We start from the raw sequence: 26,151 nt of genomic DNA on the forward strand, positions 1-26,151 counted from the left end.
CTCTGATTTATATCGATAGCTGATAGGACCAAGAAAAATGTCTATCGATATTATAAGCAGCAGCGACATCGATTGTTTTGCCAGCTCTAGATCCATCCGCAACTTTGGAAATAAATATAATAAAAATAAAATAAATGTCTAAGTAGTGCTAATGTTGCTCGATTTCAATTGATTTGTTAACGAAATGATTTGTCGCCTGTGCTTGAACACATTAGACGAGCAGAACGCCGTGTTGTTGTTCGCTGCCGCCGACAACGAGAGCAACGACAACAAGACAATACCGGAAAACTATTTGGTTCAATTGATATCAACGCATTTGTATCTCTGTGTAAGTTAACTGATCCCTGATTGAGCGAGCGATCGATCGATCAAGTGCAATAGCCTTAACTAATTTCTATTTCTATTTGTTGCCCACATCTATCTGTTGCTGTTGCTGTTGCAGCTGTCTCGCGACGATGCCATTTCGACGTCCATTTGCACGGATTGCTGTGCGCAACTGGAGAGTTTTCACAACTTTTGGATGCTGGTGGAGCACAAACAGACGACGCTGTGCAGTCAGTTCTTGGAGATCGACTGCGATGTCAACTGGTCAGAGGAGGGCGATGTCGAGCTGCAGACCACAAGCATAATCGATTTTAAGCAGGAACCCGAAGCCGACCTTGAGACGGACGCTTGTGGAGATGAAGGCAAGGCAACAGCAGCCCACAAGTTTCCCTGCATGTTTTGCGACAAGTCATTCAAGATGCGGCGCTATCTGGAGGAGCATGTGGCCACACACACGGGTGACCGACCCATCGCCTGCGCCTACTGCAACACGGCCTTTCGATGTCGCTCCAACATGTACACCCACGTCAAGACCAAGCACAATACCCAGTGGCAAAAGGCTCGCGCCGAACGCGAATCAGCCAAGATCAATAGCAGCAACAACAACGTTCAAATCCAAAGAAGTGTCAATGGCGATAACGATAAGATTGTCGATGCAATAACCGTACCGCCCAACGAGCTGGTAATGATAAATGATCAAAAGCCCGAAATAAGAATACCAGTTCCGCCTGCAGCCAGAGCTGTACCTCCACCAGCTGCAGCTGTACCTCCACCAGTTCCAACTCCAGAAGAGATACCTCCGCCCAGCATTGTGACCATTAAAAACGAACCCATGGAGGCAATTAATCTTACGGTAGCCAAAACGCATCCAACGCCAGTCAAGCGACTAACACGAGCTAGTCGCCGCAAGACGCATTCGCCCAAAAAAGTGCAGCACACGGAGCAAAGCGTCAGCGCCAGCGAGGACAGCAGCAATGATGCTATTACTGATCTGCACGAGAAGCGCATCAAGACTGAGCTGCAGACGTGCAAGGAGAACGAGCTTATGTTGGCCAATTACAATGCTGTGGCTGCTGTTGTGGCAACCACCATTATGCAGCAGCATCAGGAGCAGCTCCTAACGGCAGCTATGGCAGCTGCTGTTAGCACGAGCACTTCGGCAGCAGCAGCCGTGCCGTTGACAAGTCAAAGCAGGTGCGTCTGAATCAACAATTTCCCATATTTTCTCATATTAATGATTATATATATTTTGCAGTGCAACTCCTGCTACTGCTTCAGCTCCCACTCCCGCTCCAGTTACAGTTCCGGCGTCACCTGCAGTTGAGCCGTATACGTGTAATATATGCGGTCAGCAGCTGCGCAATCAGCGCGCTCTCAATAATCACCTGCACAATAAGCACAGTGGGATGGCAGCGACAACGCCGTTGGCAACGACCAGTACCAGCTTGGAAATGCCCATCTGCGGTAGTTGCGGCGAGCTGTCCGGCCGTAATCATCGCTGCCTAAGCAAAGCCAAATACGCCTGCGATGTGTGCGGAAAGTCATTCAAGATGAAACGCTATCTGGAGGTATTCCACATTAATATTTGGCTCATGCTCAGCTCAGCTTCAATTCTAAAATGTTCTTTTAAATCCTCCCGAACAGGAACACTTTGCCACACACACGGGCGTTAAACTGCACACCTGCGCCTTTTGTCCCACTGAATTCCGCTCCAAGTCGAATATGTATCATCACACCAAGCGGAAGCACAAACCCGAATGGGAACGCTCACGTGCCAGTCGAAACGCGGCCAAGACTGTTGCCACAGAGCAGCAAACGCAGCCGGATCAGCCGCCGGAGGAAGCAAACACAAATTCCTAGTGTGGCAAGCACATGAATCTCCTGAAGGAATGAATGAATGAATGAACGTTGTTGCCCGACAGCAGCCATTATATAATCAATAGTTACTTTTTAGCATGTCTAGCCGTACACATAGTTATGTACTTACACGTATATGCCATGTTCATTCTTATTGTACACGTATTTCGGGCTAATACGAATCATCCCAGATGCAGATGCAGATGCTATTGTACATATATACTTTATATACTCCTCCCTTTATGCCTTACTTATTAGACGTAAAGCACCGCTTAATCTCCTCTTCCCCACGAGCACCAACACCATCTAACTCAATGATATACATATGTAAGTACATAAAGACGATGAAGAATTATTCAAATTGTTCTTTTGTGCATAGATTTCAATTCTCATTTTACATAAATGTAAACATTTCTCCAACTTAATGTTAGTTTTATTTATTTATTTGCTTTACACAAATGCAAGTTAAATGCTCACGACTCATTTAAAAAACCAGTGAAGAAAATAATTGTCAATACTCGTATTCCATTTCCTTACAACTTTATTTGTTATGATCTTTATATATGTATCTACAGACGAATGAGAAAGAACCATGGGGATTTAAATGGATACATCTAGTAATAAAAAATATGTAATAAAAAAATGTTCCACATAACACACACAATGTTAATATGAACAGTTACCAAATGGTTGGGTTGATTGTGGTCCTCCACATTTCATATCTCATCTCTCATTTCCTCTCCTCTCACACGTTATCGCTTTGTCTCTTTCTGATTGACGCCAGGCGTTCTGAATCGTGTCCAGCTTCTTTAACTCTAGGGTATGTGTTGTGTTGTATTGTGGTGGAAGGGATGGAATTATCCCTTCCTGCTTGTATTGCATTGTGATGCAACGCACACACTGAGATTGGTGCTTCTTGATTGATGTATTGTTGAAGTATACGAGTACGAGAATTGGATGAATGTGACGGTAACAGTTACTACTGCGCCAGTCCATTGTTGCGTCGTTCCTTCATCAGATCCGTGGACGGAACTGAGAACACAAAGGAGAGACAACCAAACCGCAACAGGCTGCCATGGGCAAGTACGGCGGATCCCTCCCAAGCGCCCGGCACCATGGGCACATCGGGTCCAATTTGGCATCGGCAGGCGGGTTTTACAATTGGCGCCAGTCTGAAATAGAATTTCCATTGATTGATTGGTTAAATGTCAAGCTCAAGCTCCTCAAATACGAACCTGTCTTGCGTTTCTCTCTTCGGCTCGTACTGACGTTGGATGTGGCGACGCTTGTCGAGCAGATCATCGACTCGCCGCTTGAGTTCCGCGTCATCAGGTCGCATCCGCTTGCCGGCGTGCGTGGCCGTGTACTCGGTTAGATCGCAAGTATAGAGCTGGCCATTGACCTCGGTGCCGAACTCCGAGTAGTTGATCAGCTCATACGATTTCGAGAACTCATCGTAAAAGATAATCGCGTGTTGTGGCGATATACGGGAACAGTAGCCAATGGCCGAAAGATCCACCGTTTCCGTGTGCGCCAGCGTCGTTGATGGTGTGTAGTGTCCACCATAACCCACATAGAGTGTGCGATACCGCATAAAAATGGAGTGATCCAGCCCAAGCGATGTGAACCATCGGCTGTCCTCCAGCATATCGCCGAGCGGTGTTAGCACTGCTCGTGCCCGCACCTTACATTGCATCAGCTTCAGTTCGAGCCGTGAGGCAAGTTCGTAAGCCTTCTCCGTATCGCTGCGGACGCGGGGAGCATAGTTCTCAGCGGCAGCATCTGCTGCCGCAATGGCAGCGGCTGTGGCAAGCGCCGGATGTAGCGCCATCATGGGATCCTCATCAGCGCCATTGACATTCTTCTGTGCAAGTATCGAGGATGTTTCACTGGTGAACAGCAGCGAAAAGCGTCGCATGTCCTCAGGCGCCAAATCGCTTTGAAGTGCGCTCTGATTGCCACTCGCCGATGCCGTTGCCGATAGCTGACGGAGTCTTCGGGCGGCAGTGCGATTTTTGTACTGGGTAACAATCTCTGGATGCTCAAGGATTAGCTGCTGCAGTCGCTGGTGTGCCAGCTTTTTAATAATGTCCACATCCAGATGACAGAGGTCCGCATCAATGATGATATTTGATGATTTGCACTCATCCTCGTCATCTTCGTAGCTGATTTCCAGATGTCCCCTGTTGTTACTGCAGTTGTTTGGCTTTTCCGACTCCGCCGCTGACAGTTGCTTGGAACACTCATTGTGCTCATTTGCTTCAGCTGTCTCCGGCTTTGTTGCTGTCAATGTGGGTGTGACAGCGACACCGTTGCTCCCCTGCTGCTGCTGCTGCTGTTCGGCTCCATTTGTGTCTGTATCGCTGTCGCTATTGATGCCATCGAGTTCGACATTGCCATGCTCCCTTTGAATCTCACGAAATTTGGCACGAGCACAACGTAATGCTTCCAGATCCTTGAGCAAGGACTCCGTAACGCTCTCCCTAGATATATCCTCAACGGCGGTGGACAATTGCTTGCGTCGCTTGACACGATCATAGCGCAATGTCTGCCGCATGGAGGGCAGCAGCGCTGGAGGATGCTCGTAGTGGTATTTGACCATGGCGGGCACCTCGATGTGGGCGCGGGCGCGCATGTTCAACTTCATGCGGAACGGCGGATGCCTGGTATTGACGCGTCGGAAGAACTCCATCTTAACATTCTCATGGTCAAGGGGCTGATGGAAACGATTCCACAAGCGTACTCGCTCCGTTGCTGAAATGCTGTTGGTCATGTTGGCATCCTGTAAGGTGGAGGATCAAGTACGTGTACGAGTAGTCGTGGGTGCAATTGCAATGACTTACTATGAAATTCTCGACATGATTGGGGCACATCCAAAGGCCAGCGGGCAGTGCGGTCAACGGTGGGTCCAGGCAATCCTGGTGATAATACAGCGGACAATAGTCACACGAGATGAGTGGCGCCCGCTTACAGCTGCGTGTACAATAGAAGCAGGTCTTAGCTGGCAATGGGACCAGCCCTTGGGAGTCTAACTCAAATGGCTTGGAGCTGCGCCGTTGGCTGCTGGGCTTACGATGCCCATGCCCATGCCCATTCCCAGCTCCGGCACTGTGCGGCTGTTGTACTGGCTGCACCTTGCCATTGCCGGGGAACTGCGTATGCAGCTCGAGCTCGGGTGGCAGCGAGAACTGCTGGGGATTAAGCATACATGCGGCGCGTATAACATCATCCAATGGCGTCGGCTTTCTATTGGGATCAAGGGCGCGCTGTATTGCCAGTGGCATTTTGGATAGTAACTTCTCGGTGCTATTCCGTTCACTATTGCTGCGCTTGCGTAAGTTACGTATCTTGAGCGGTATGGATTCCAATTCGCCAGATGATGGCGTATTGGCACGTGACCCGCTGCCCGCCGAGGGCACACGCTCTACGGAGCTGGCTTTGGATGAGCAGGCCGGCTGCGAAACTTTAGCCATGCGACAGCTATGGCACAACCACTGTCCACTGGGTATATCCTCCTCACTAAGAGGTGGATCACTGAGTACAATACAATAATAATTATAGCAATAACTGCACACAAATGATTTGAATGATCCGATTACTCACTGGCATTGCAAGTGAAAGCTGGAGGGACAGCGGTCACAGCACAGCAAATTGCCGCCCTCCTCACAGGCATCGCATAAATCATGGTTATGTCCGCGGCCGGGACGCCTATAATATGGATGCTTCGTATTGCTGTTACGCTGCACCATTTTCTCGTCCTCGTTGGGCGGCGGCTTAATCAGAATCTTGATTTGCTGCAAACCAAATGGGGGAGAGACATGGGAGACAATCATTATTAGTTTTAGTTTCTGTATCTGTATCTGTAATCTCTGCATCTGTATCTGTATCCAATGGCGCGTTGGCAGCCTGTAGATCATCCAAAACTAAAACAGTTGTCGGCTGATACACACCTCCATTATGCTCAGCGAACCAATTGGGTCCTGGTCGGCCTTTGACATCTTTTCAGCTTTTTTTTTCGTTAACAAAAATTGTTAGCTTGAAGGAGAGTTAAAACCAAAACCAATCACAGCGTTGTATTTGTTGCCAGTTAGATTGTTGTTGATATTATATCGATGTATCGACAAGAGTGGCAATCATATCGATAAGCGAGTGCACTGTTGCATTTGTGCAAATGTGCTATCGATAGTCGATGGAATTTAGTCAAGACAAAAACAAAACGCAGCTGCTGCGTAAATTTTAGAACATACCTAAATTTTAACGTTTAAGGGGTGCAGGAGTTATATATATATATATATATATACACTATGTTTTCGTTGTTTGGCAAACGTAAGCCAGCTGAGACACCGACTGAGGAGGCCATTCAGGGCCCAACGGATGTACCGAAGCAAAGCATCGGCGATGATTTCATATTTGTGGAACGCAAAACTGACGCAGATCCCGTAACATTGCCCGGTGGAATGATGTATCCACCCATTCCGCAGTCAGCATACGGCCGAATGCCCTATCCGCCGCCCCTTGGTCCCAAACCCACAATGGGAACGGGGCCCAATCAAAACGCACCTATCAATTATCTGCAGGACATTCCGTTTGAGCTGTCGCCGCAACTAACCAGCAAGGATGGCTTTAATGGAGCCCAGTCGCAAGTAGACGGTATCTTGGCTTTATTGACGCGTCAAATGTCCGTGGACGCGATGGCTGAGGAGTACACATTCACCCTGGAGCGTTCTGTGCAAAACGATTGTTTCTGAAGTGACGTCAATAAATTGAAAACTAATTATACTCTTATAACTATAGAATAAATTTAGAATTGTTGCGATTGGCCAGTTAGTAATGTATTATTAAGAACAATGACAAGTTGATTACAGCACTATTTACAGAAGACAAGCAATGTGTAACTTTTATTTAACAGATACTTACATATGTATGTGTGTACATATGTATGCACAATGTTGCTTAGGTCGTTAGTCAAGCAGAATTTTTTGATCTTTTGAAAGTATTTTGGAAACTGAACTGTGTTTAAGAGTACATTTGTGTAAACTTTTTTAGTTCCAAGGTCCCCCCTTTATATTTTTGACAGGTACCCATTTCACAACCATATAAATTTTATAAAAAAAAAAAATGCTTTCAAGCATTTGCCAAAAGATAACGTGCCTTTCTCATATATTGCACACATTCCTAAAGAACGTGTCTGCCTCATATTTAACGGATTTTAACCATTTTTGGTATTCTTAAACATTCTGTAAGTCCACTCTTATGTACGTACGTACATATGTGATTCCCCCAGTATCGATTTGTTATATGATTATAAATTTAATCTGAAGTTGGCAACTCTTTGAAAAACATTTTATTTAAATCATACTCGTATCATTTCATGAAATTATTGAAATCAAGTTACCTATGAATTTTCACCTCGAAGTGTTTCACCTACAGAGTTCTTCACAATTCATTTCGTGTTCGACTAAGAAACATTAAATTTGCAGTTCTCTCAAATATTATAAAAAGATAAAAACGAAACAATTTTGACTTGATAATTTTGTTTATTATATTTTTTTTTTCACTGGAACTTTAACAAAATTGTAAAATTCTTCAAATTGAACGCGATTTCAAAGCAAGCGCGATATCATGGCCAGTTCAAATGTTTCCGATTGGGATGAGGCGCTGCCCACATCATCCACTGAAGAGGCGGAAGAGGAAGATCCCGACTTTTGTAGCCCTGAGAATCGCAAGAAACGGCAAGAGGAGAATGTATCCAAGCTTCAGTCGTATGTACGACGGATGGCTTATCAGCCTGCGCTGCCGCCCAAAGCTAGAGCCTATGATGTTGCACTGTCGAAGCCCAAGAGAGTTACGCTGGAGGCCAACTATGAACAGTTTAAGGATTACTACGATCCCAAGCTGCGGGCCAAGCGCATTAAACGCATGTTGGGCAAATACAATGCCATCACCACGGAGTAAGTGACTTCCCAAATCGTTGTCTACATAAAGAGTATTCTTATTCAGTTCGAGTGTATATCGTCATAACGCAGGCAGCTCGAGGATGTGCTTAAGAATACTAAGAAAAAGGAACGTCGTAAGGAGGATTTTCTGAAGCGTAAACAGGAGCTATACTACAATATGCTCTCCAAGATGGAGCGTCAATGTCGTACCCAGTATCTCAATGTGCTGATAAAGAAGTTTGCTAAGTTTATCGCTCATCTGGCGACCACAATGCGGATTCCGCCGCAACTGGTTGATCCCTATGCGAGGATGCAGCGCGGCATCTTCTGTAATATTCTGCTGGCCATCGGAGTGCAGCCCACGTCTCAATCGGCAATCTATTATACCAGCCAGGATGCCATCGAATATGATGTATGCCATCGCTTGGCCCATGCACTGCTCAGTTTGATCATTAAAGCGCTGGACACTGCCGCTACCCGTGAGCCCAACGATGTGACCAAGGCGCCGGCGGACATGGACTTTAAAATGGATAACTACATTAAGGAGCGCCTCATGTGCGCCGCCAAAAAGAAGATTCGAAATGAGCAGCGCCGCAAGCGACTGTCCACATTTAATTATGATGCTTTCCAAAAGTGTTCCCGACTTGACTGCGAGTAACCAGCAAACAACTCTTGGAACTCTCTTGAGGGGGGAATACTCGAAAACTCGTATCGTGCAAATTGAATTCTCTTTGTGTTCAGTTTTTTTTAGTTAAACGTTTTTAGTCCATTATGTTTGTGAATTTCCCCGGTTTCAATATACTCGTGAATCAAGAAATACGTGTATGTTATGTATGTTTAAGCAATCTTCAGGCACAGCCACTTTTCCGGCGCTTGGAATCTGTCTGTCGGATTCGGCGTATATGTCTCGGTGCACGGTATGTGCCAAGTGTTGTTCACCTTGTGGGCGCTTAGGAGATATCGTATGGGTTCCTTAACAATTATCTGGCCGGTTTGAGTTTGTGTCACAAGGGAATACTGATGCTCCTGCTGCCAGCGACGAAAGGTGGCCTTCAGTTCGGTGCCCAGCAGAAATGCATGACTCCGCATCAGATCTCTGGAGAAGAAGTCCGTTTCCTGACCGCTTCGTAGCGTTGCATACAGCAGAAACGGATCATCCTGCGATCTGAAGATGATAGGTGAATGTGGAATGACTTTGACTTTGGATATAAGGATTAGTATCAAGATGCTTACAGATTACTGGTCAGAAATACGCTGGCATTGTTCTGTATATAGTTCATGGCCGGCTTGGACCAGCTGCGCATATGCTGTCGGCCCAGGACAAGGACGCGCTTCCGTCGCTCCTTGAAAAAGCGCACAACAGTGGCCAGCAGCTTGGCCAGCTGCTGTGGCGGCTTCTTAGTGCCCGTGGAGTAGGCCACGTTGAGGCCATCAATGACGCAGTCGTAGGGCGCTGTCTGTTCCACAAACTTCTTGAAGCGAGCCACTTCCTCGGGCGTGGACTTCTGAAACACATCCTTTCGTATGAGCACCTTGTCCAAGAAGGATCTTCGCAGCTCGGCGAACTGTGCATCGCTGATGGCCACGTGTTCTAAATGCTGTTGGCATGCTCCGCATTTGCCCATCTGTTCCAGATGCGTGCTGGTTACCTGCAACTGATGGGGCAGTCTTTGGGCCAGAGCCACAAGCTGCTGGGCCACCTTATCGCTAAGGAGGATATCGTGACGCTCGAGGAATAGCAGCAGTCGTTCCACCTGGGATCCCAGTGTCTTGACATCGCGGGCACTGCTCTCCAGGTGCGCCAAGTACACCTCACATTTGGGCAGCTTGCGCGTCTCGAGCATCTCCTCAAGTAGCTGCCATGCCAGCTCCGGGTGATCCGAGCTGAATGCTTTGCCCGCCAGTGCACTGTAGGCGGATATACTGGGTGCACTGGTCACCTTCATCATTTCGAGAAAAGCCACTGCACGCTGCCAATGGTGAGTGGTGGCCACTAGTCCATGGACCAGGTGTTCACAGCTGCTGGCATCGAGTAGCTCGTGGTTGCCCTGCAGCCTATCACAGATGTGCACAATCTCCGACTGCTCCTCGTCACTGAGTGCACGTGTGTGATAGGCTGCATTGTAGACTCGCAGTAAGCGGCCCAATGTCGCCGCATTCGGCTCAACTCCCTGAGCCTGCAGATACCTCAGGTAACTCTTGGCCAACGGCAGCTGCTCCCCAGTGCTGCACATGCCCAAGATGACTGCGTCCACATTGTGTCCACTGATGTATTTGTAGGTGTTGGTGAGCGTATGCTTCACCTGTTGCCATTCCTCATTGCTCAACTCGCAGTTTCTCTCGAAATAATCAGCCTTCAGTTGGTCCAGTTGATCCGACGGAACTGCGCCCAGTTGAGGGCGTCGTTTATGCTGGCTGGCCAGCAAACGATGTGGCAATTTGGTCGCAGACGTCGGAGCGATCCAACTGTATCGAAATTGTCGTAATATTCTCAGATTATACATAATAAAACATTTGTTATTGTTGCACTTGTTGCCGGTTGAGCAATCAAAAGCTTATCAAAGTTGAACCCAGTTCCATTTATCGGTAGTAATGTTCATTGGCTAGTTCAATTGAACTTGTTCTGAACGAAACCACAAATCTGTTGTAGTGCTGCACTGTCGGCAGGCTAGCCATTTTATAGCTTGTTTTGGCTTTTTGGAAAGTTAGATTGCTAGAAATATTTAAAAATTGCTATCATCCGAAAATCTGGCTATTTTTTGCTATTAATATATTTCTATAACTTTGCAAAACTGTTCCCGCAAAATCGAATTGCGATACTTTCCAGCCAGAAACAGCTATTTTTTCCTTTTAAAAAGTTAGCAGCACTGTGTTGTTGGTTTCTCTCTTTCGCTCTCTCTCTCTCTCTGGAGTGTACTAAACACAACGTAGTTGTTCTGTCAAATTGTAAACATTTTAGTATCATTTAAATAATTCTCACGTGCAGTTCGACAGTGCTCGTGTAGAATAAGTTGAAATCCAAATCTGTAAATCTGTAAATCCGTATCCATCAGCAGCGTTATTATGCCGATGTAAAATGAATGCATTGCGTAATATATTTACCTCGCGTACCCTAAACTATCTCCGCCAGAATGGACAGAACGCGATCCTCAATGCCACACAGCAGCAGCCAGCGGTTGTGCCCCTGCCCGACACTGATGCGGATCAAGCGCTGAAGGATTCTCTGCGGACAGCGCCACTCTCAATACCGCGCTCCATACTTGACGCCTGTCGCTTTACGGCCAAGCCGTTTGACATTGGTGGCAACAATGGAGCCAATGGGGCCAAGAAGCCAGCGGGTTCATTGTCGCCGACAACGTTGAAGCGCTTTCGACGCATGCAACGCCGGATGGAGTTGGTGTATCTGTGCAAGCTGTGCAACACCCGCAACACGAAGACCATCAGCGAGGAAGCATACAACAGTGGTGTGGTTATACTGCAGTGTGACGGCTGTGCTGTCGATCATCTGATCAAGGACAACCTCGGCTTATTCGCCAACGGCAACGGCAGCATGAACGTCGAGGAAGTCCTGGCCAAGCGGCATGAGCGTGTCCGGATCATTAAAGTCAACGAGCATGGGGAACTCATTTAGTTCTAGTCAGTAGTCAGGACAGTGATGCAGTGTCGTCATGTCAACTCTCAATTCGGATCAGTCAATCCCCCCACTCCCAGCAACAATTTCTTAACTTTTGTTTTGGTTTTGTTCTTTTGGATGTTTGTATATATACACATACTATATAAATATGAGAGCCAACGGCTAAATATAAATTGTTAAAGTTGAGATGTCGCCGGTCAAACCTGCCATGAGTAATAACAAATTAACAATTAACAAATTAAAAAGATAAAGAAAAACAAATCGAACAACACACTCTCTCTGTTTTTTATTCAATGCAATCTTATCTCTTTTATTATTAGGATTTGGTCAATCGACTGCCCGCCCAAATTCTGATTAATATGTTTACCAGAATTTGAAATTCATTGGTATCGCTAAAAATACCACGAACGACAGCAAATCGTTAAAAGAGTCCAGACATTGATAGAGCAATATGTACAGATCTATGTACATACATAAATACAAAACAAGCACGCGCCAGTCACATTGCCGTATTCTATATATTTTTCATACCCGTATCTAGGTGCGCTGGCATAGCGTAGATACATATACTATATATGTATATATACATAAGTAGTATAAACTGTTCTACGTAGTTTTTTCCTCTATCTCTAGGGTACAAAACCCACGCGTCACGATGAGTTTGTTTGCGGGGTGCTTTCGCTAATCAAAATGTTGCCAAAACATATTCAAAGTCCGGTAAGAATAATATTTAGATTTGTTAATTACCAAGGCGACAGACGCAAATGAATAATATCAACTTTAGCTTGGGCCGCTTTTTAATTGACGTACTCTTGTGAATCGTAGCCTTAAAAAACTCACTAAATGGGGGCGTGACCGCTTCTTTATCGACAAAACAAAAGACAAGACCTCTAACCACTAAAGTCTAGAGTCTAGACTCTAGATTTTACATTTAAGATAAAACCAGATAAATTAGGATTGATTTTTCTTGAAAAATTTGGGAAAATTTTTATATTGAAGAATATTTGAGGAAAAATAGTGATTATTAATATTATTATTATTATTTTTTACCAACATTTTGTAACTTTATCTTCGACAAAAGTTCAATTATCAATAATTTTGTTCATGACTGCGAAAACAAAAAGTTCTTAACTCGAAATTGAAAACATTTTGTCTTAACTCTGTTTGAAATAATTGAATTACTTTAAAGCTTTATATCGTATGCACAGTATGATGCCTTTAGTATGAGAAGTAGCACCAAAATTCACAGGGGTCTATCATTTAGTATTAGTAATACGACTCGAAATCCCATAATCGGAAAACCGGTGCTGATAAGCAGTGCGTGTTCTACGTCAATCGTCAATATACCCTTGCAGAGGGCATTATCATTTTATATATAAATCTGTAACGCATTAAAGAAGGCATGACAGACACCAAAATGTGTACATACTACACCAAAATGTGTACATACTATATGTATTCCGGATTAGGTCTGTTTTTTATGTAAACTCGTTTAACAGTTTTAAAACAATCGAAGACAAATTTAGATATAGTATGAGCAAAAATTTAGCTAATATCATAGGAATGATCAGTTGAAAATAAACCCTTTCCTTTTTTGTTAAATTATTTTATAGTCAGCCGAATATTATACGGTATATATTCAAAATATTTATATATTTATTTCTATTGGGTTACCAAGTTATTGAACCAAATCTCAAGTACATTCTTACAATAAGAGACTACAACTAACATACTTCGTACTTGAATACTTGAAATGTTAAATGTTTAAAGTTTAAACTATCTAATTACAAGAAGAATTACATATGTAATACAGTTTAACTTAGCTTTATCTATGAATTAAATGAAACAGAATGATACTCTATTGGATTACAATCATTCTGGAGAGAACATATATAAATTAACCGGGAAAGAGTTCAGAGATATGACATAACAAAGTCGAAATAAATAAAATTTTTATTTAATTTTATTAAAATTTACATGTAGTAAAGATTGGCTCCTAGTGATAATCTCTGTGCGCACTTGTTTTGTGTTTTTTTTTTTTTTTTGTATATTGCAATTGTTTGTTTAGTTTTTTTTTTTTTCTTATATTAATATATGTATAGTATATTAATATATGCATACACGTGTATGTCAGTTTTGTATATGCATGCATCTGTATTATTTATAGGGTTTTATAGCTTACGGAAGCGCACTTTGTTACGGCCTCTTAATCGTATACGAATTTGGTTAATTCGTTTACAAATTTCTTACAGCTGCTGTTAACTATTTCACAATTGTTGTTAATGAAAAAAAAAAAAAACAAATTTAAGACGAAATACGCAAGTATTCTATCACCTGCACACACATACACACAAAAACGAAAAGTTTGTGTGGTATGTGCGCGTGTGTGTGTATGTGTGTCAGCTATAGTCCTTAAAGCATATGAGTAAGCAATCGAATATTAATTAAATTTCTTGTTATACTACTCTGAGAGCTGCTGCATTTATTTATGTATCTTGTCAATTGTGCTAAATGAACTTATCGTCTAAGGTGAATTTGTTTGCTTATAAAAGAATAGAATACATAATTTGTTATTGTATATATAATTGTATGTATGCATGTATGTGTATGTTTACTCTCTCTCTCTCTCTTAATTTTTGCGTTAATCGTTTCGATCAGCAGGTGCAATCGACTGCATATATGTATGTACATATGTACAACATGATGTACGTATGTATGACAACAAATGCACATCAAAAAATTATTTACAGGGTATGTATGAATGACGATGTGTATGTACTTGCACTTGCAAAAAGGATCACGGGAGTGAAGGGAGTAACTCCAGAGCCTTTTAAAAAGATGCAGACAAAAACGATTCGATACGAATGAGTAATTTTATGAGATTTGTTGCATAAATAACCTTTCGATATTAAAATAAAAAAATTTCATTGTTATCGAACATAATATTAAGTTTACATAAAATAATTATAAAGTGACAATATACATATATAGCTGCTATAGAAATAATTTGTTTAATAAGTCTGCAAAGTTATCATAATCGGAAAGGGATTCCTTTTATCTCGTTTGTTACATTTGTTGTGTTTGTGTGTGTGCGTGCGTATGTGTGTGTATGTAAATGTATTTTTCAGATTCAGTCGTTTATGTTAACTAAAACTAAATGGATGTACATATGTTTGTATGCATTAATATTAATTTCAAAGCGTCGAGCTTAGTAACTGTTATTGTTATTATTGTTGTTGCTGTCTCACACATTTAAATAAATACAATTTGTATGCATACATATGTGGTGGTTGTCCATAGAGAATACTTTAAGAAATACTTGTTTTTGACACTTATTAATCATTTAACTAGTGTGGAATGTGTTTGCCTCATTGCCTCGTCAATGATACTTATTTAGTTACCACGATGCGCATTTTGGGGGAATGTCTTAAATATCGTTCGTACCGTATATATATTTTACATTTACATGACAAAATTAAAATAATTGTTAATTTGATAACAATGATACCATGTTAAAATGGATTTCTTTTTTTTTTTTTTGTTGGTATTTTGTCGTGATTTTCAACACACTGAAAATATTTATTCGACACCTGACTTCGAGTTTGCCAACTTATAAAGTTAACTTTTTAAGTATAGATTTTCTTTTCTTTTCTTTTTTTTCCCTTTCTACATTTTGTTGACATTGCCACAAAAATAAGCTTTTGAGCTGCTGTGTGTGCAAGACGGCAGATATTTTACATATATCAGATATAATTAAATATATATATATAATTATATATATATTTATATATGTATATGCTTTAAGTGCAAAATTACTGTTGCATGTTTTTGTTTATATGTCTATTAAAGTTCTTGGCTTAGTTACGGACAATTTGTAAAATACTTTTAAGCTTAAGTACAAGTGTGAACAGCGCTCCGTTAAAAAGAAGTGCTAAATATGTTGTAAAAAAATAATTATAATTATAAATAATGTGTAATCATAATAAAAATATTTAAAAACATAAATGGGGTTGTAAAATAGCTGCCGTTAATTGGCATTGGAGGACATTGCAATAACTTAGAACTGTGATTTGAACATCTTTCCATTTCTAATCTATTTTTAACGCGATCGTTTATACGATCTTTTCTGGATCGCTCACAGTGTGGTGCGTCCAGAGCGACCACCAACGGCGCCGGTGCTGCCATTGGGACGATTGTGACGACGCTTGTGCAGGTAGAGGCCAGCGGCTTGGGCAAATGCCGAGCCGCATATTTGGCAAACGTAGCGCTTGACCTTATCGTGGATTTGTTTGTGGTTCTGTAGATTCTTGGTGGACTTGAAGCTTTTGCCGCAGATATCGCACTTGAACTCCTCGTTGCTGTAATGTTGCTTCAAATGATCGAAGAGGCTGTGGCGTGACACAAAGGATTTGCTACACTGTGGATAATCGCATTTGTAGCATCGTTCGCGCTCATCTTGATGGACGACGCGATGCGCATTGAGGTGACCGGGCGATGCGAACGTGCGATGGCACACCTCGCAGGCAAATGGCTTCGATCCGTCCGCTGCGAACATTTCATCATCGTCGCCGCCAACTGCACTACCACTGCCACCCACGGCTGAGGAGTCCGCGTCGATAGCGTCCACATCCCCGCCAGCACTGTCGAGTATGCTGTGATTCAGCGCCAGCGTGGGCAGGAATAGCTCATCATTGTGGCGACGTAAATGCTCATCGTAGTTGGACTTCTCGCGAAAACTGGCCGTGCACAGTTCGCAATTGTACTTTACCTCATTGCCGGCGCCCAAATGCAGCTGCTTGTGATTTTCAAATTCTTCCGCGTTGTTGAACTGTATGCTGCAGACGTTACAGTAGTAACCACCGCCCAGACTCGGCTGGTGGCTCAGCATGTGCAGGTCTAACTCACGAAGGGTCTGAACAATTTCCCCACAATGCTCGCATTTGAACGGTGGTATATCATCATCCATAAAGCTCATCTGATCATAGTATATGTAATTGGGTATAAATTTGCGTCCCATACGCTCCGCATTCAAGCGCTCCATCTTCTGCTTGGAGTAATCGAAACGCAGCTGCGAGATACGCTTCGAAATTTGTATGGTGGTCACATCGATTAATTGCTGCAATTCCATGGCCATCTGTTGAAGTCCCTCGCCGCGACGCTCCTTACTGCGATAGTCGGGATCAAAGCGATTATAGAAGCACTGATAGCGCTTAACCATGACCAACAGTTTGGCAGTGGACGTATCATTCCATATGGCTGAAAAGCGGCGTCTGTAGGATGTTTCCTGTGAAACAAATTATAATCATTAGCAATAAATTCATTAATTAACTTGCTCATTTAAGGATTTTATGAGCGGGTTTGCACGAAGATAGAAAATAGATGCTCAACATGAGGATGAGTAGTTAAGACGTTATATTTGGTATGTCGTATACATATAGAACGGTTTAGTATATCCGGTGGCAGTACCTAGTACATTGACAGGCATATTCTGGCAATGTATTGCAAGTGTGTGTGTGTGTGTGTGTCTGTGCACTCACCTTGACAACGGCATCGGACATTTTGGAATTATAGCTATAGAGCTCGTTGAGGAAGTGCAACTCCTTGAAGTACCACAGCGTGCTAATGTTTGTCTTTTCGAGAGCCATCCGATTGCATTCGCGTTTGTAGACGGTGCGCAGATTGTCCCATTTGCGGGTGATGGCGTCCTTGGCCAGTGAGATGTTGAAACGGTTCTTAAACTCCAGCACTATCCAATCGAGAAAGCGTGCACGCTTTACACGATCCCGGAACTGTGCATGGCTATGATCCCACAGGAATGGATTGCGCTTGTACGAGTGTATCAGGAATTGTATCATTTTGCGATCCTTGATGTGCATAGTGAGCTCCCGATCACGCTAAAGAGAGAATATAAAAAAATGCAATGTTTGTAATTTGTAATTATGGAGAATGATAGTTAAAGAGTTAGTCAGACAGTAAACGTACACCAAGTAGAGATTCCTCGACCATTTCGTCATAACTGAGAAAATCGGATTCATTGGCCGTAGCGCTGTTTCCGTGAGCATTATAACTGCTGGGATTATAGTCTGGATATTCGCCAGAATTGTCATCCATATAGTGTTGATCGCCGTCCACATAATCGTCCAATGAGTCGTCCCCGTCAGCTGTTAATGGTTCATTCTTAACATCTAATGTTGACATACTATGCCTGGCCAAATATGGCGGTGGTCCCGCCAATTTGATGCGTGACATTGTGCTGGCTCTGGGTAGATCACTTTCGGGCAGTATAGCTTCGCTGTCGTCTTCAGCATCGTTTCCATTGTCATTGTCATTATCATTGTCAACGGGCACTGCTAGATTCTCATCATCATCATCCACGTCGTTATCGCTGCTGTCCAATTCTTGCAGTTCCTGTTTGATGACCATTTGCGGTTCCAACAGGGCAGTGTCAGCATCGGTCAAGTCTTCGATCTCATCAAATTGTTGAATGCCCCCATTGCCATAACTGTGACGCACTCCATCATCATCATCGCCATCCGCCAGGCCTATTGACATGGCCGGACCCATACCCAAGCCCATACTGTAGCCCATGTTAGTGGTTGAGCCGGAGCGGGAGCCTGTGCCTTCCATGCTGCGCTGTGCATCCTCCAGATGCACTGTCTGCATGTGACCAATGAATGCATCAAAGTACAGAAATTTCTCGCTGCAGAAAATGCAACGCAAGGCAAAATACTGAAAGTCCTCGGTGGCCGTCACAACACCACAATCCTTTGTGCACTGACGAAAAATCTCCTCATCATTTGTACGTGGATATGCCAACACACTCATCGTGCCCCACGCCAGTTTCTTAATTTCTCCTTGAAATGTTTGTTTTCTTTTTTAAAGCGTCCCGTCGCACGCTGGATATCAGGGAACACAGCACTGATTTTGTTTTAATTATATTTTTCCTTTCAATAAAAAAAAAAAATTGTCGCCGAATTAGTTTCGTTTAGTGATGCGTGCTGTGTATAAGTTTGCTTATCGTTATCGTTATCGAAGCATCAATGATGTATCAACGCACTAACTGACAACAAAAAATGGATTTCAACAAATATTTAAATACATTTTTATTTTGTATTGAAAACTTGTTTATTGCTCATCATATCAACATTTTGATTGATTAAGTTTTCGTCAACGTTATAGCATGCACTACACAAACACCCTTATCCATCATACATATATTGAATTCATAGTACGTATTTAGGAGTTATAATATTTAATGTAATTACAGAATTTTCGGACAACAAGAAAAGCAAACATGTTTTCATTAGATACTGCCCACTCGATAATTTCGATAGGCTAAGGATGACACTATCAAATATATCGATAGTGTTCAAAATTATTAATTAGAATTATAATTCGAGTGTAATGCAGCTTTTGTCTGCCTAGCTGCCCATTTTCTGTGCCTACAATTTATATATCAAATGCAGTTTTAATGATAAACGAATATTATGACAAAAGAGGTGAAAATTTTGCGAGGTCAGCATACTATCTTTGATATCGGCTGTGCAAGCAAATAAGCTGCATATTGATTTTATAAAATATCGTACATATATCGTTGGCACTAGCGACTCACACGATACCATCGATTGCTCTGTGATTCTTCTTTGACAAGTCGGCGTGTGTGTTGCAGTTGCATTTAATATATTTCCAATTTAATATTTGTTGAATCGTGAAACACAGAAATGGCTTCTATTAGCTTGTTGAACCCAAAGGCCGAGTTTGCCCGTGCCGCACAGGCGTTGGCGATTAACATTAGCGCTGCGAAAGGTTTGCAGGATGTGATGCGCACCAATTTGGGACCCAAAGGAACAGTTAAAATGTAAGTGTCATTGTTTTAATGTGAGTTTTAATCATATTTCGCATAAATTCACAATATTAACCGAACATATGTAATTGAAGCATCAAAGATCATAAACAATTTGCGACAGCTGCGGCATCGCCGCCAAGTGAGGTTAAAACCACCCGCTCAATAGTGAATAGCGGCATGCGTCATCGAGTGATTGAGATAGCAATAGCTCATTTTCCCAGCAAATATATAGCGCCTAAATAAAATTAAGATTTGTTTAATTGAATATGCTTAATGAAAGTACCCCTTTAATGATAATAAGAAAACAGTTGTTGTACTTGTAATTTGCTTTTTTTTTGGGCTTGTCATGTCTCACGCGCTCGCACACATGCAAACATGTGTACACACATACATACATACATATGTAGACAGAGATGGACTGTGAGTAAGTCTTGTTTGCATTCTCGAACGTTCGCTCTAGTTGTTGTTGATGTTTGAAATCGATATATCGATAATGTTTGTTGATTATATCGGAAGAATAAGAGAGTCCTGAAAGTAATTTAATTTGTCGTTATGCTCTTTGACACTCTTCAGGTTGGTCTCCGGTGCTGGCGACATCAAAATCACCAAGGATGGCAACGTGCTGCTGCATGACATGCAAATTCAGCATCCTACCGCCTCGATGATTGCACGTGCTAGCACTGCACAAGATGATTCCACAGGCGATGGCACCACAACAACTGTTATGCTGATTGGAGAGCTGCTCAAACAGGCTGACATCTATTTGTCCGAGGGCTTGCATCCACGCATTATGACTGAGGGCTTTGAGAAGGCACGCGACAAGGCTCTAGAAGTGCTGGACAAGGTCAAGGTGCCCGTCGAGATTAACAAAAAGAATCTGATGGAAATTGCCAACACCAGCTTGAAGACGAAAGTGCATCCCCAGCTGGCTGATCTTCTCACAGAGGTGTGCGTTGACGCTGTGTTAACTATTGCCAACGAGAAGCAACAGCCTGTCGATCTCCACATGGTGGAGTTGATGGAAATGCAACATAAGACCGACACAGATACGCAACTGGTGCGTGGTTTGGTCTTGGATCATGGCGCTCGTCATCCTGATATGCCTAAGCGCCTGGAGAAAGCATACATTCTCACTGCCAACGTTTCGCTGGAGTACGAGAAAGCTGAAGTCAACTCCGGATTCTTCTATAAGACGGCCACGGAGCGCGAGGCGTTTGTGCGTGCCGAGCGTGACTTTATTGACCAACGCGTCAAGAAGGTCATCGAGCTGAAGCGTGCCGTCTGCGATGGCACCGATAAGACCTTTGTGCTTATCAATCAGAAGGGCATTGATCCCATCTCTTTGGACGCTCTGGCCAAGGAGGGCATCCTGGCGCTGCGCCGTGCCAAGCGCCGCAACATGGAGCGTCTGGCTTTGGCCTGTGGTGGCACTGCCATGAACTCCTTCGACGACCTGCAAGAGGAGCATCTGGGCTATGCCGGTTCCGTCTACGAGCATGTGCTTGGCGAGAACAAGTACACATTCGTTGAGGACTGCAAGAATCCGCTGTCGGTGACGATTTTGATTAAGGGCCCAAACAAGCACACAATCACTCAGATTAAGGATGCCATTCGTGACGGTCTGCGGGCAATTAACAACACCATTGGCGACAAGGCTCTGGTTCCCGGTGCAGGTGCATTTGAGGTTCGCGCTTACAACGAATTGACCCAGTACAAGGATACGGTAAAGGGCAAGGCCCGACTGGCCGTCCAGGCATTTGCCGATGCCCTGCTGGTCATTCCCAAGACGCTGGCCATTAACAGCGGCTATGATGCACAGGATACTATTGTCAAGTTGACCGTCGAGGATAGGCTGAGTCCCGAACTGGTGGGTCGATTTGGCTACTGGAGAGCCGATGAAGCCAACCGACTTGGGAGTCTACGACAACTACATTGTCAAGAAGCAGATCCTAAACTCCTGCTCCATCATTGCCAGCAATTTGCTACTCGTCGACGAAGTAATGCGTGCGGGAATGACCAGTCTTAAGGGCTAGTTGTGGAACTAGCTTGTGTAGCGTTTATGAGTTTCACTTAAAATTAACCAAACTAACTTAAACTACACATATACTTACACACACACACACACATACACACCCGCAACACCAACTACAACTCAAATAATAATGGTTTGCCTTTTATGGGCTCTAATTATCGCTGCCTCGATAACATGTCATCGTGGAGGACAGTATGATGATAATAACTAAAAGAAGAAACTAAAACTCAAAGTATTTCTCAATATTTTTTTTCGTATCACTAATGCTTACTTAATATGAACCATTGGTTTAAAAAATAAACAAAACTTCATTTCAACAAAGCTTGTCGATTTATTTAATAGGGCGGACATTCTAGGCGGCGCTGAAGTTGTCTTTTTTTATAATTAAAGAAAAAGTATATATACATGAGTTTTTTATGTATTCGAGAATTATTAATAGAAAAAATATATTGTAATCAGCCTTTCAAAATTCCTGTTTTGGAATAAATAGGAAAATTAACAAATTGTTATGTGAATGTACACCCAAGTTAGAAATTCAAAAACCAAAAGAAACTTAATTATTTAACGAGTCGTCGTTTCGTTCAGAATACGGGCACTAAGCAAATAACCTATAGAGAACTTATTTCGTACAACGAAAGTGTCCACACAAAACGCCATACACTAAGTCCAAGGGTGAAATTTAGTATGGACCTGAACAGAAAGAACCGTCCTTTTTTAATTTTGTTCAGTTGAAGCTTCGTAATATTACTTATACATTAACAATATAATATTTTATTAAATTTGAAAGTTTTGAAAAGCCGTTTTTAAGTTTACTCAAACTTAAAATAAAAATTGAAATTCAATCCCGAATCTAAAAAGTATTTAAATTGGAGTGCGCTTGGAATCTCATATCATTTGACACATTAGAAATGAATATCTCGTGAATTGGGTGTTTGAATGTCTGGATTTGGGGTTGACAGAGGGAAAGCAATCAGCACCTTGTGGACCTTGGCAGTGAATTATGCAAATGCTGCTGTTGCCTTTCACATCAAAGCCGGAACTTGACCGGAGACAAGCAGACATGGGCAAAAGGCTTGAAACAGCTGACAGCATCCAATTTTCAGACACATACACAAATGCGTAGGCAGCTGTGCGCGAAGAGGGGCAAATCATTTTTTTTTTTATAGTATATCACACACCACAAATCATTAAAAAAAACTGATTATAAAAACAACTGGTCGAAATGTTTGGAGTATTTTAAATACCAGATATATCATTTTTCAAGCTTCCATAACTTTTTTTCCAGTTTCAACAAAATTATTAAGTTTAAGTATGTTAGTATATACCTATAACCGTTACGAAACCGATTTACAAGGATTTATTGTAACCGTTATAACGCAAAATCAAAATACAAACATAACCTAAACCCTAACTGAAACCTATATTCGTTTTGGTTCGATACCCTGGACTTATCTTATATAAGTTTGCGAGGATTTCGAGAAGACTTATTTAAATACGAATTAAAAAAGATAAGACGAATATATAATATGGAAAAAAATGTTTGGCCCCCGTCTTCGCCCTAAGCTGGCTACGCCCATGTAAATATATGTATATGTATGCACATAAACAGTTTTCCATTTAAAATGAATTCTTGTTTGACAGTCACAAGGCTCAATGTAGGACATTTGTAAGGATTTCTCATGGTCTCTACCACAAGTGCGATATGTGCGGAAATTTATATTGAAATGTGCATGATAATGAGCTTTAAATTTGTTTGGGTATTTTCAGATCATTTCACATGTCCACAACTCAGTTCTGTATTGTGTGTCAGTGTGTGTCTGTATACTTTCGTGAGTGTCAATGTGTGCCAGGACTACATACATATAAACTATTTGTTAAATTGTATTTGGCGTTCATATAAAGTGCTTAAATGTGGCACAAGTGTATAGAATCCATTACAAACAAGGCACTTTTGAGTCTCTCTTTTGTGGTTCTATGGGCTGACCAGGATTTATGTTTGACATTTGTTTTACACTCCCTCGACTCGGAGCTTACAAAGGGCGTGTTGTTTTAATATTCAAAATAACTCTTGGCTATCGGAGAAGTAGTCATATTTCGTTGCGAGTGGCATCATAATAATAATAAATATTCAATCGGGATCTACATTTTTCTTAGTCGGGGATTTATATAAAATATTGATTCGCCTACGGAAATATGGCATGAAAAATCAAAGATCATAATTTAAGATTGGTCTTTTCTCATGCAAATATATATAACTATCCAGTCTATGGTTTTAGTAAACAGATTACAGGGTATTTGAATGCTACTGTTATGCTGACCTACGCTTTTGTTACCTGTGTACGCTTAGCATCCAAAGATTTTCCGTATAAATTCTCCGTCGGGGGCAGAGTTCATAGTTCGTGCATTGAATTGGCTTTTGTGTAGTTTCCAAATTAATGGGCTCTTGCATAATATAAATGACTGGGCATTTTTAAGACTTCGATGGCGGTACTGGAGGGTGAAATTGGGTGAGAGGTTGTAAGTAATAGCTGATGGCATTGGACTTTTGTTAAATGCAAATTCCTGTTGCATACGCGCAGGGGCAAGTTCCAAGCTCAAAAGTTTCTATCTCGCTGAGTTTCTGCAAGATTCCCATTTTTTTTTTGACGTTTCATCCCCAAATACCCCCTATCACGACAGTGACTTCATTACCAATTCTTTGGCAAGAAAAAGTTGTCCCACTTTGACTTAAATGAATTTGTCGGCATTTTTGCGCAACTTTTTAGTTTAATTAATTTTAAAGCCGGTTCGTGGACAAAAACGACAACAAAAAAAGAAGAAAGCAAAGCAAAGTAAGAAAAAGACTAAGAAAAGTTCAAATTATTTTTTATTTGCTTATTTGATTTATGCTCTTAGCTGAAAAGGCAGCTAAAGTAAATAAATTAGTGCAAAAAGGATTAGGCAGCTAGAACGCACAAAGAAATCTTTAATTGGGGGCGCGTACGCACCACCCCCACGTCCCTACACCCACCACCACCCACGCCTACCCCTGCCATTAATCATTCAATTCCGTCTTGCCAAAAGGCATAAAAAGCAAGCCAGGCAAATTTTTATTTAATTTTTCTGTCGCTGCTGTTGGCCTTGCCTATTGTGGAACACAATTTGCTTTTCCTCCCCCTTTGCCTCTTTCATTATTAGTTCCCTCTTCTTCGCTGTCTTTTAAATTTACTTTGCAAATAATTTGTAGTAGGCGGAAAGAACACAAATTGCACTTGAATTGCATGAAAATTATAAAAAAAAAAAAAAAAATTGGAGCCCAAAACCAACTTAAGGTTTTTGTCGGACAATGGTTTAAGATTTGGAGGGACTGTGGGAGACAGGAAGACAGGGGTTGGGAGTGGACGACATTGCGTGCAAATGGCTTTTCACATGCAAAGTTGTTGCAGCAACAACAACAACCAACAGCAATCAACGTGCAACAAGCCGATGCTGGCGACAAAGTCGCCAACGTCGCGACGTTGCCGCCTCTTACCTTAAATGGCTGTCAGGTATTGTTGTTATCCTCACGTTGCTATAGCTGTTAAGCATCGTGTAATTCATTTTGAGCGTACACAAGAAGGGCGACTGTCGTCCCCTATATACCCCTTAACATATTTTGGTATATACTCGTACCGTAGAGAATGAGACTGTGTTCTAAATGGGTTTTATGTAACATATTAAAACTCAGATCAAGTTTGTTTCAAATTTGATGATGGAACTTTCCCCTTGGTCATTCACGTTAGATATTATTTATATAATAGTTTTATTAAAAACCTTTTAATGCGGTTATAAGATTTTAAGCACCTGAAAGTATGCAGTAATTTGTATACACCCAGCGAAAAATGATCGGGACAGAGACCCGAACCGCGGTTCGAACCGTTTTTCTAGGTACACATATACATATGTGTGTTTGCGTCAAAAGTTCTTATTTTAAGGGGACTTTTGGCAATCGATTAACGATTCATGTATCTGCGCATTATTTGAGCACAGCTGTTATATGGGCATACGCCAATCCGTTATTCTGAGAATTCACCTACGCTCCAAAATCAAACATCTGTATGCATGTACATGCGTGGACAACTGAATACCACAAATTTAAACATTTTTTTTTTTTAATTTTTGCAATATTTCTTAGCTGATTTCTAAGAATTGCCACCAATATGTATTTCCCATTATTTTTATTTTATTTGCTTACCAGCATTTTTGAAAATTACAAACCATGCATTTTTAAAAAAAAAAATATTCCTAAGAGACATTTTCTTATTTCTGTTCAATATTTATTTAGTTTATTATTTGGGCTTTTATTTAAAAAAATTTGATAGCTATTAAATAAAATGTCTTTTACTTATGTAGGTTTTTTATTCGTGCTATTTATCTCGGTCCATGGTTGTAACATATGTACTCGTATATTAAAGTTAATTTGAAATGTTGCGGAATGAAATCTTAATGCAGATCTAACACAACAACCGCATCAGTAGCAATAGGAAAGAAAGCAACAACAACA

At 42.0% G+C, this 26,151-nt stretch overlaps 8 protein-coding genes across 9 annotated transcripts; 5 read left to right on the plus strand and 3 right to left on the minus strand.

Annotated features, from left to right (window-relative positions):
* Nucleotides 1-60: 60 nt before the first annotated feature.
* Nucleotides 61-2,840, plus strand: LOC117794289 (zinc finger protein 628). The gene is made up of 4 exons (XM_034634894.1): nt 61-328; nt 443-1,518; nt 1,580-1,892; nt 1,969-2,840. The coding sequence occupies exons 1-4, from the start codon at nt 185-187 to the stop codon at nt 2,182-2,184; spliced, it is 1,749 nt and encodes a 582-aa protein (XP_034490785.1). The 5' UTR covers nt 61-184; the 3' UTR covers nt 2,185-2,840.
* LOC117794285 (PHD finger protein 12) lies at nt 2,705-6,300 on the minus strand. 2 transcript variants are annotated; one of them, XR_004618405.1, is made up of 6 exons: nt 6,132-6,300; nt 5,785-5,975; nt 5,025-5,715; nt 3,417-4,963; nt 2,865-3,353; nt 2,705-2,795 (listed from the first exon to the last, which is right to left on the minus strand). XR_004618405.1 is itself a non-coding variant. In XM_034634887.1 (5 exons), the coding sequence occupies exons 1-5, from the start codon at nt 6,177-6,179 to the stop codon at nt 3,161-3,163; spliced, it is 2,670 nt and encodes an 889-aa protein (XP_034490778.1). In that variant the 5' UTR covers nt 6,180-6,300; the 3' UTR covers nt 2,705-3,160. The 2 variants fall into 2 exon arrangements, 1 of the variants encoding a protein (XP_034490778.1); XM_034634887.1 differs by having other exon boundaries at nt 2,705-3,353.
* A 165-nt stretch (nt 6,301-6,465) lies between these two features.
* On the plus strand, nt 6,466-7,062 carry LOC117794309. The gene has a single exon (XM_034634916.1). The coding sequence runs from the start codon at nt 6,486-6,488 to the stop codon at nt 6,927-6,929; it is 444 nt and encodes a 147-aa protein (XP_034490807.1). The 5' UTR covers nt 6,466-6,485; the 3' UTR covers nt 6,930-7,062.
* A 649-nt stretch (nt 7,063-7,711) lies between these two features.
* On the plus strand, nt 7,712-8,934 carry LOC117794304. The gene is made up of 2 exons (XM_034634911.1): nt 7,712-8,132; nt 8,208-8,934. Exons 1-2 carry the CDS (start codon nt 7,804-7,806, stop codon nt 8,773-8,775), a joined length of 897 nt encoding a protein of 298 aa, XP_034490802.1. The 5' UTR covers nt 7,712-7,803; the 3' UTR covers nt 8,776-8,934.
* LOC117794294 (mitochondrial ribonuclease P catalytic subunit) lies at nt 8,859-10,650 on the minus strand. The gene is made up of 2 exons (XM_034634899.1): nt 9,351-10,650; nt 8,859-9,282 (listed from the first exon to the last, which is right to left on the minus strand). The coding sequence occupies exons 1-2, from the start codon at nt 10,619-10,621 to the stop codon at nt 8,955-8,957; spliced, it is 1,599 nt and encodes a 532-aa protein (XP_034490790.1). The 5' UTR covers nt 10,622-10,650; the 3' UTR covers nt 8,859-8,954.
* A 419-nt stretch (nt 10,651-11,069) lies between these two features.
* Nucleotides 11,070-12,024, plus strand: LOC117794306. Its single transcript, XM_034634913.1, has one exon. It carries the CDS (start codon nt 11,194-11,196, stop codon nt 11,746-11,748), a length of 555 nt encoding a protein of 184 aa, XP_034490804.1. The 5' UTR covers nt 11,070-11,193; the 3' UTR covers nt 11,749-12,024.
* A 1,365-nt stretch (nt 12,025-13,389) lies between these two features.
* On the minus strand, nt 13,390-19,073 carry LOC117794286. Its single transcript, XM_034634888.1, has 4 exons — nt 19,017-19,073; nt 17,734-18,695; nt 17,289-17,645; nt 13,390-17,035 (listed from the first exon to the last, which is right to left on the minus strand). The coding sequence occupies exons 2-4, from the start codon at nt 18,574-18,576 to the stop codon at nt 15,887-15,889; spliced, it is 2,349 nt and encodes a 782-aa protein (XP_034490779.1). The 5' UTR covers nt 18,577-18,695; nt 19,017-19,073; the 3' UTR covers nt 13,390-15,886.
* Nucleotides 19,074-19,376: 303 nt separating this feature from the next.
* Nucleotides 19,377-21,950, plus strand: LOC117794292 (T-complex protein 1 subunit zeta-like). Its single transcript, XM_034634897.1, is given in 3 exon segments — nt 19,377-19,609; nt 20,171-21,469; nt 21,471-21,950. Coding segments are annotated over 3 exon segments (1,596 nt in total). The 5' UTR covers nt 19,377-19,472; the 3' UTR covers nt 21,631-21,950.
* The last annotated feature ends 4,201 nt before the right edge of the window (nt 21,951-26,151 follow it).

Source organism: Drosophila innubila, chromosome X (assembly GCF_004354385.1).
Source record: "Drosophila innubila isolate TH190305 chromosome X, UK_Dinn_1.0, whole genome shotgun sequence".
NCBI lineage: Eukaryota > Metazoa > Arthropoda > Insecta > Diptera > Drosophilidae > Drosophila > Drosophila innubila.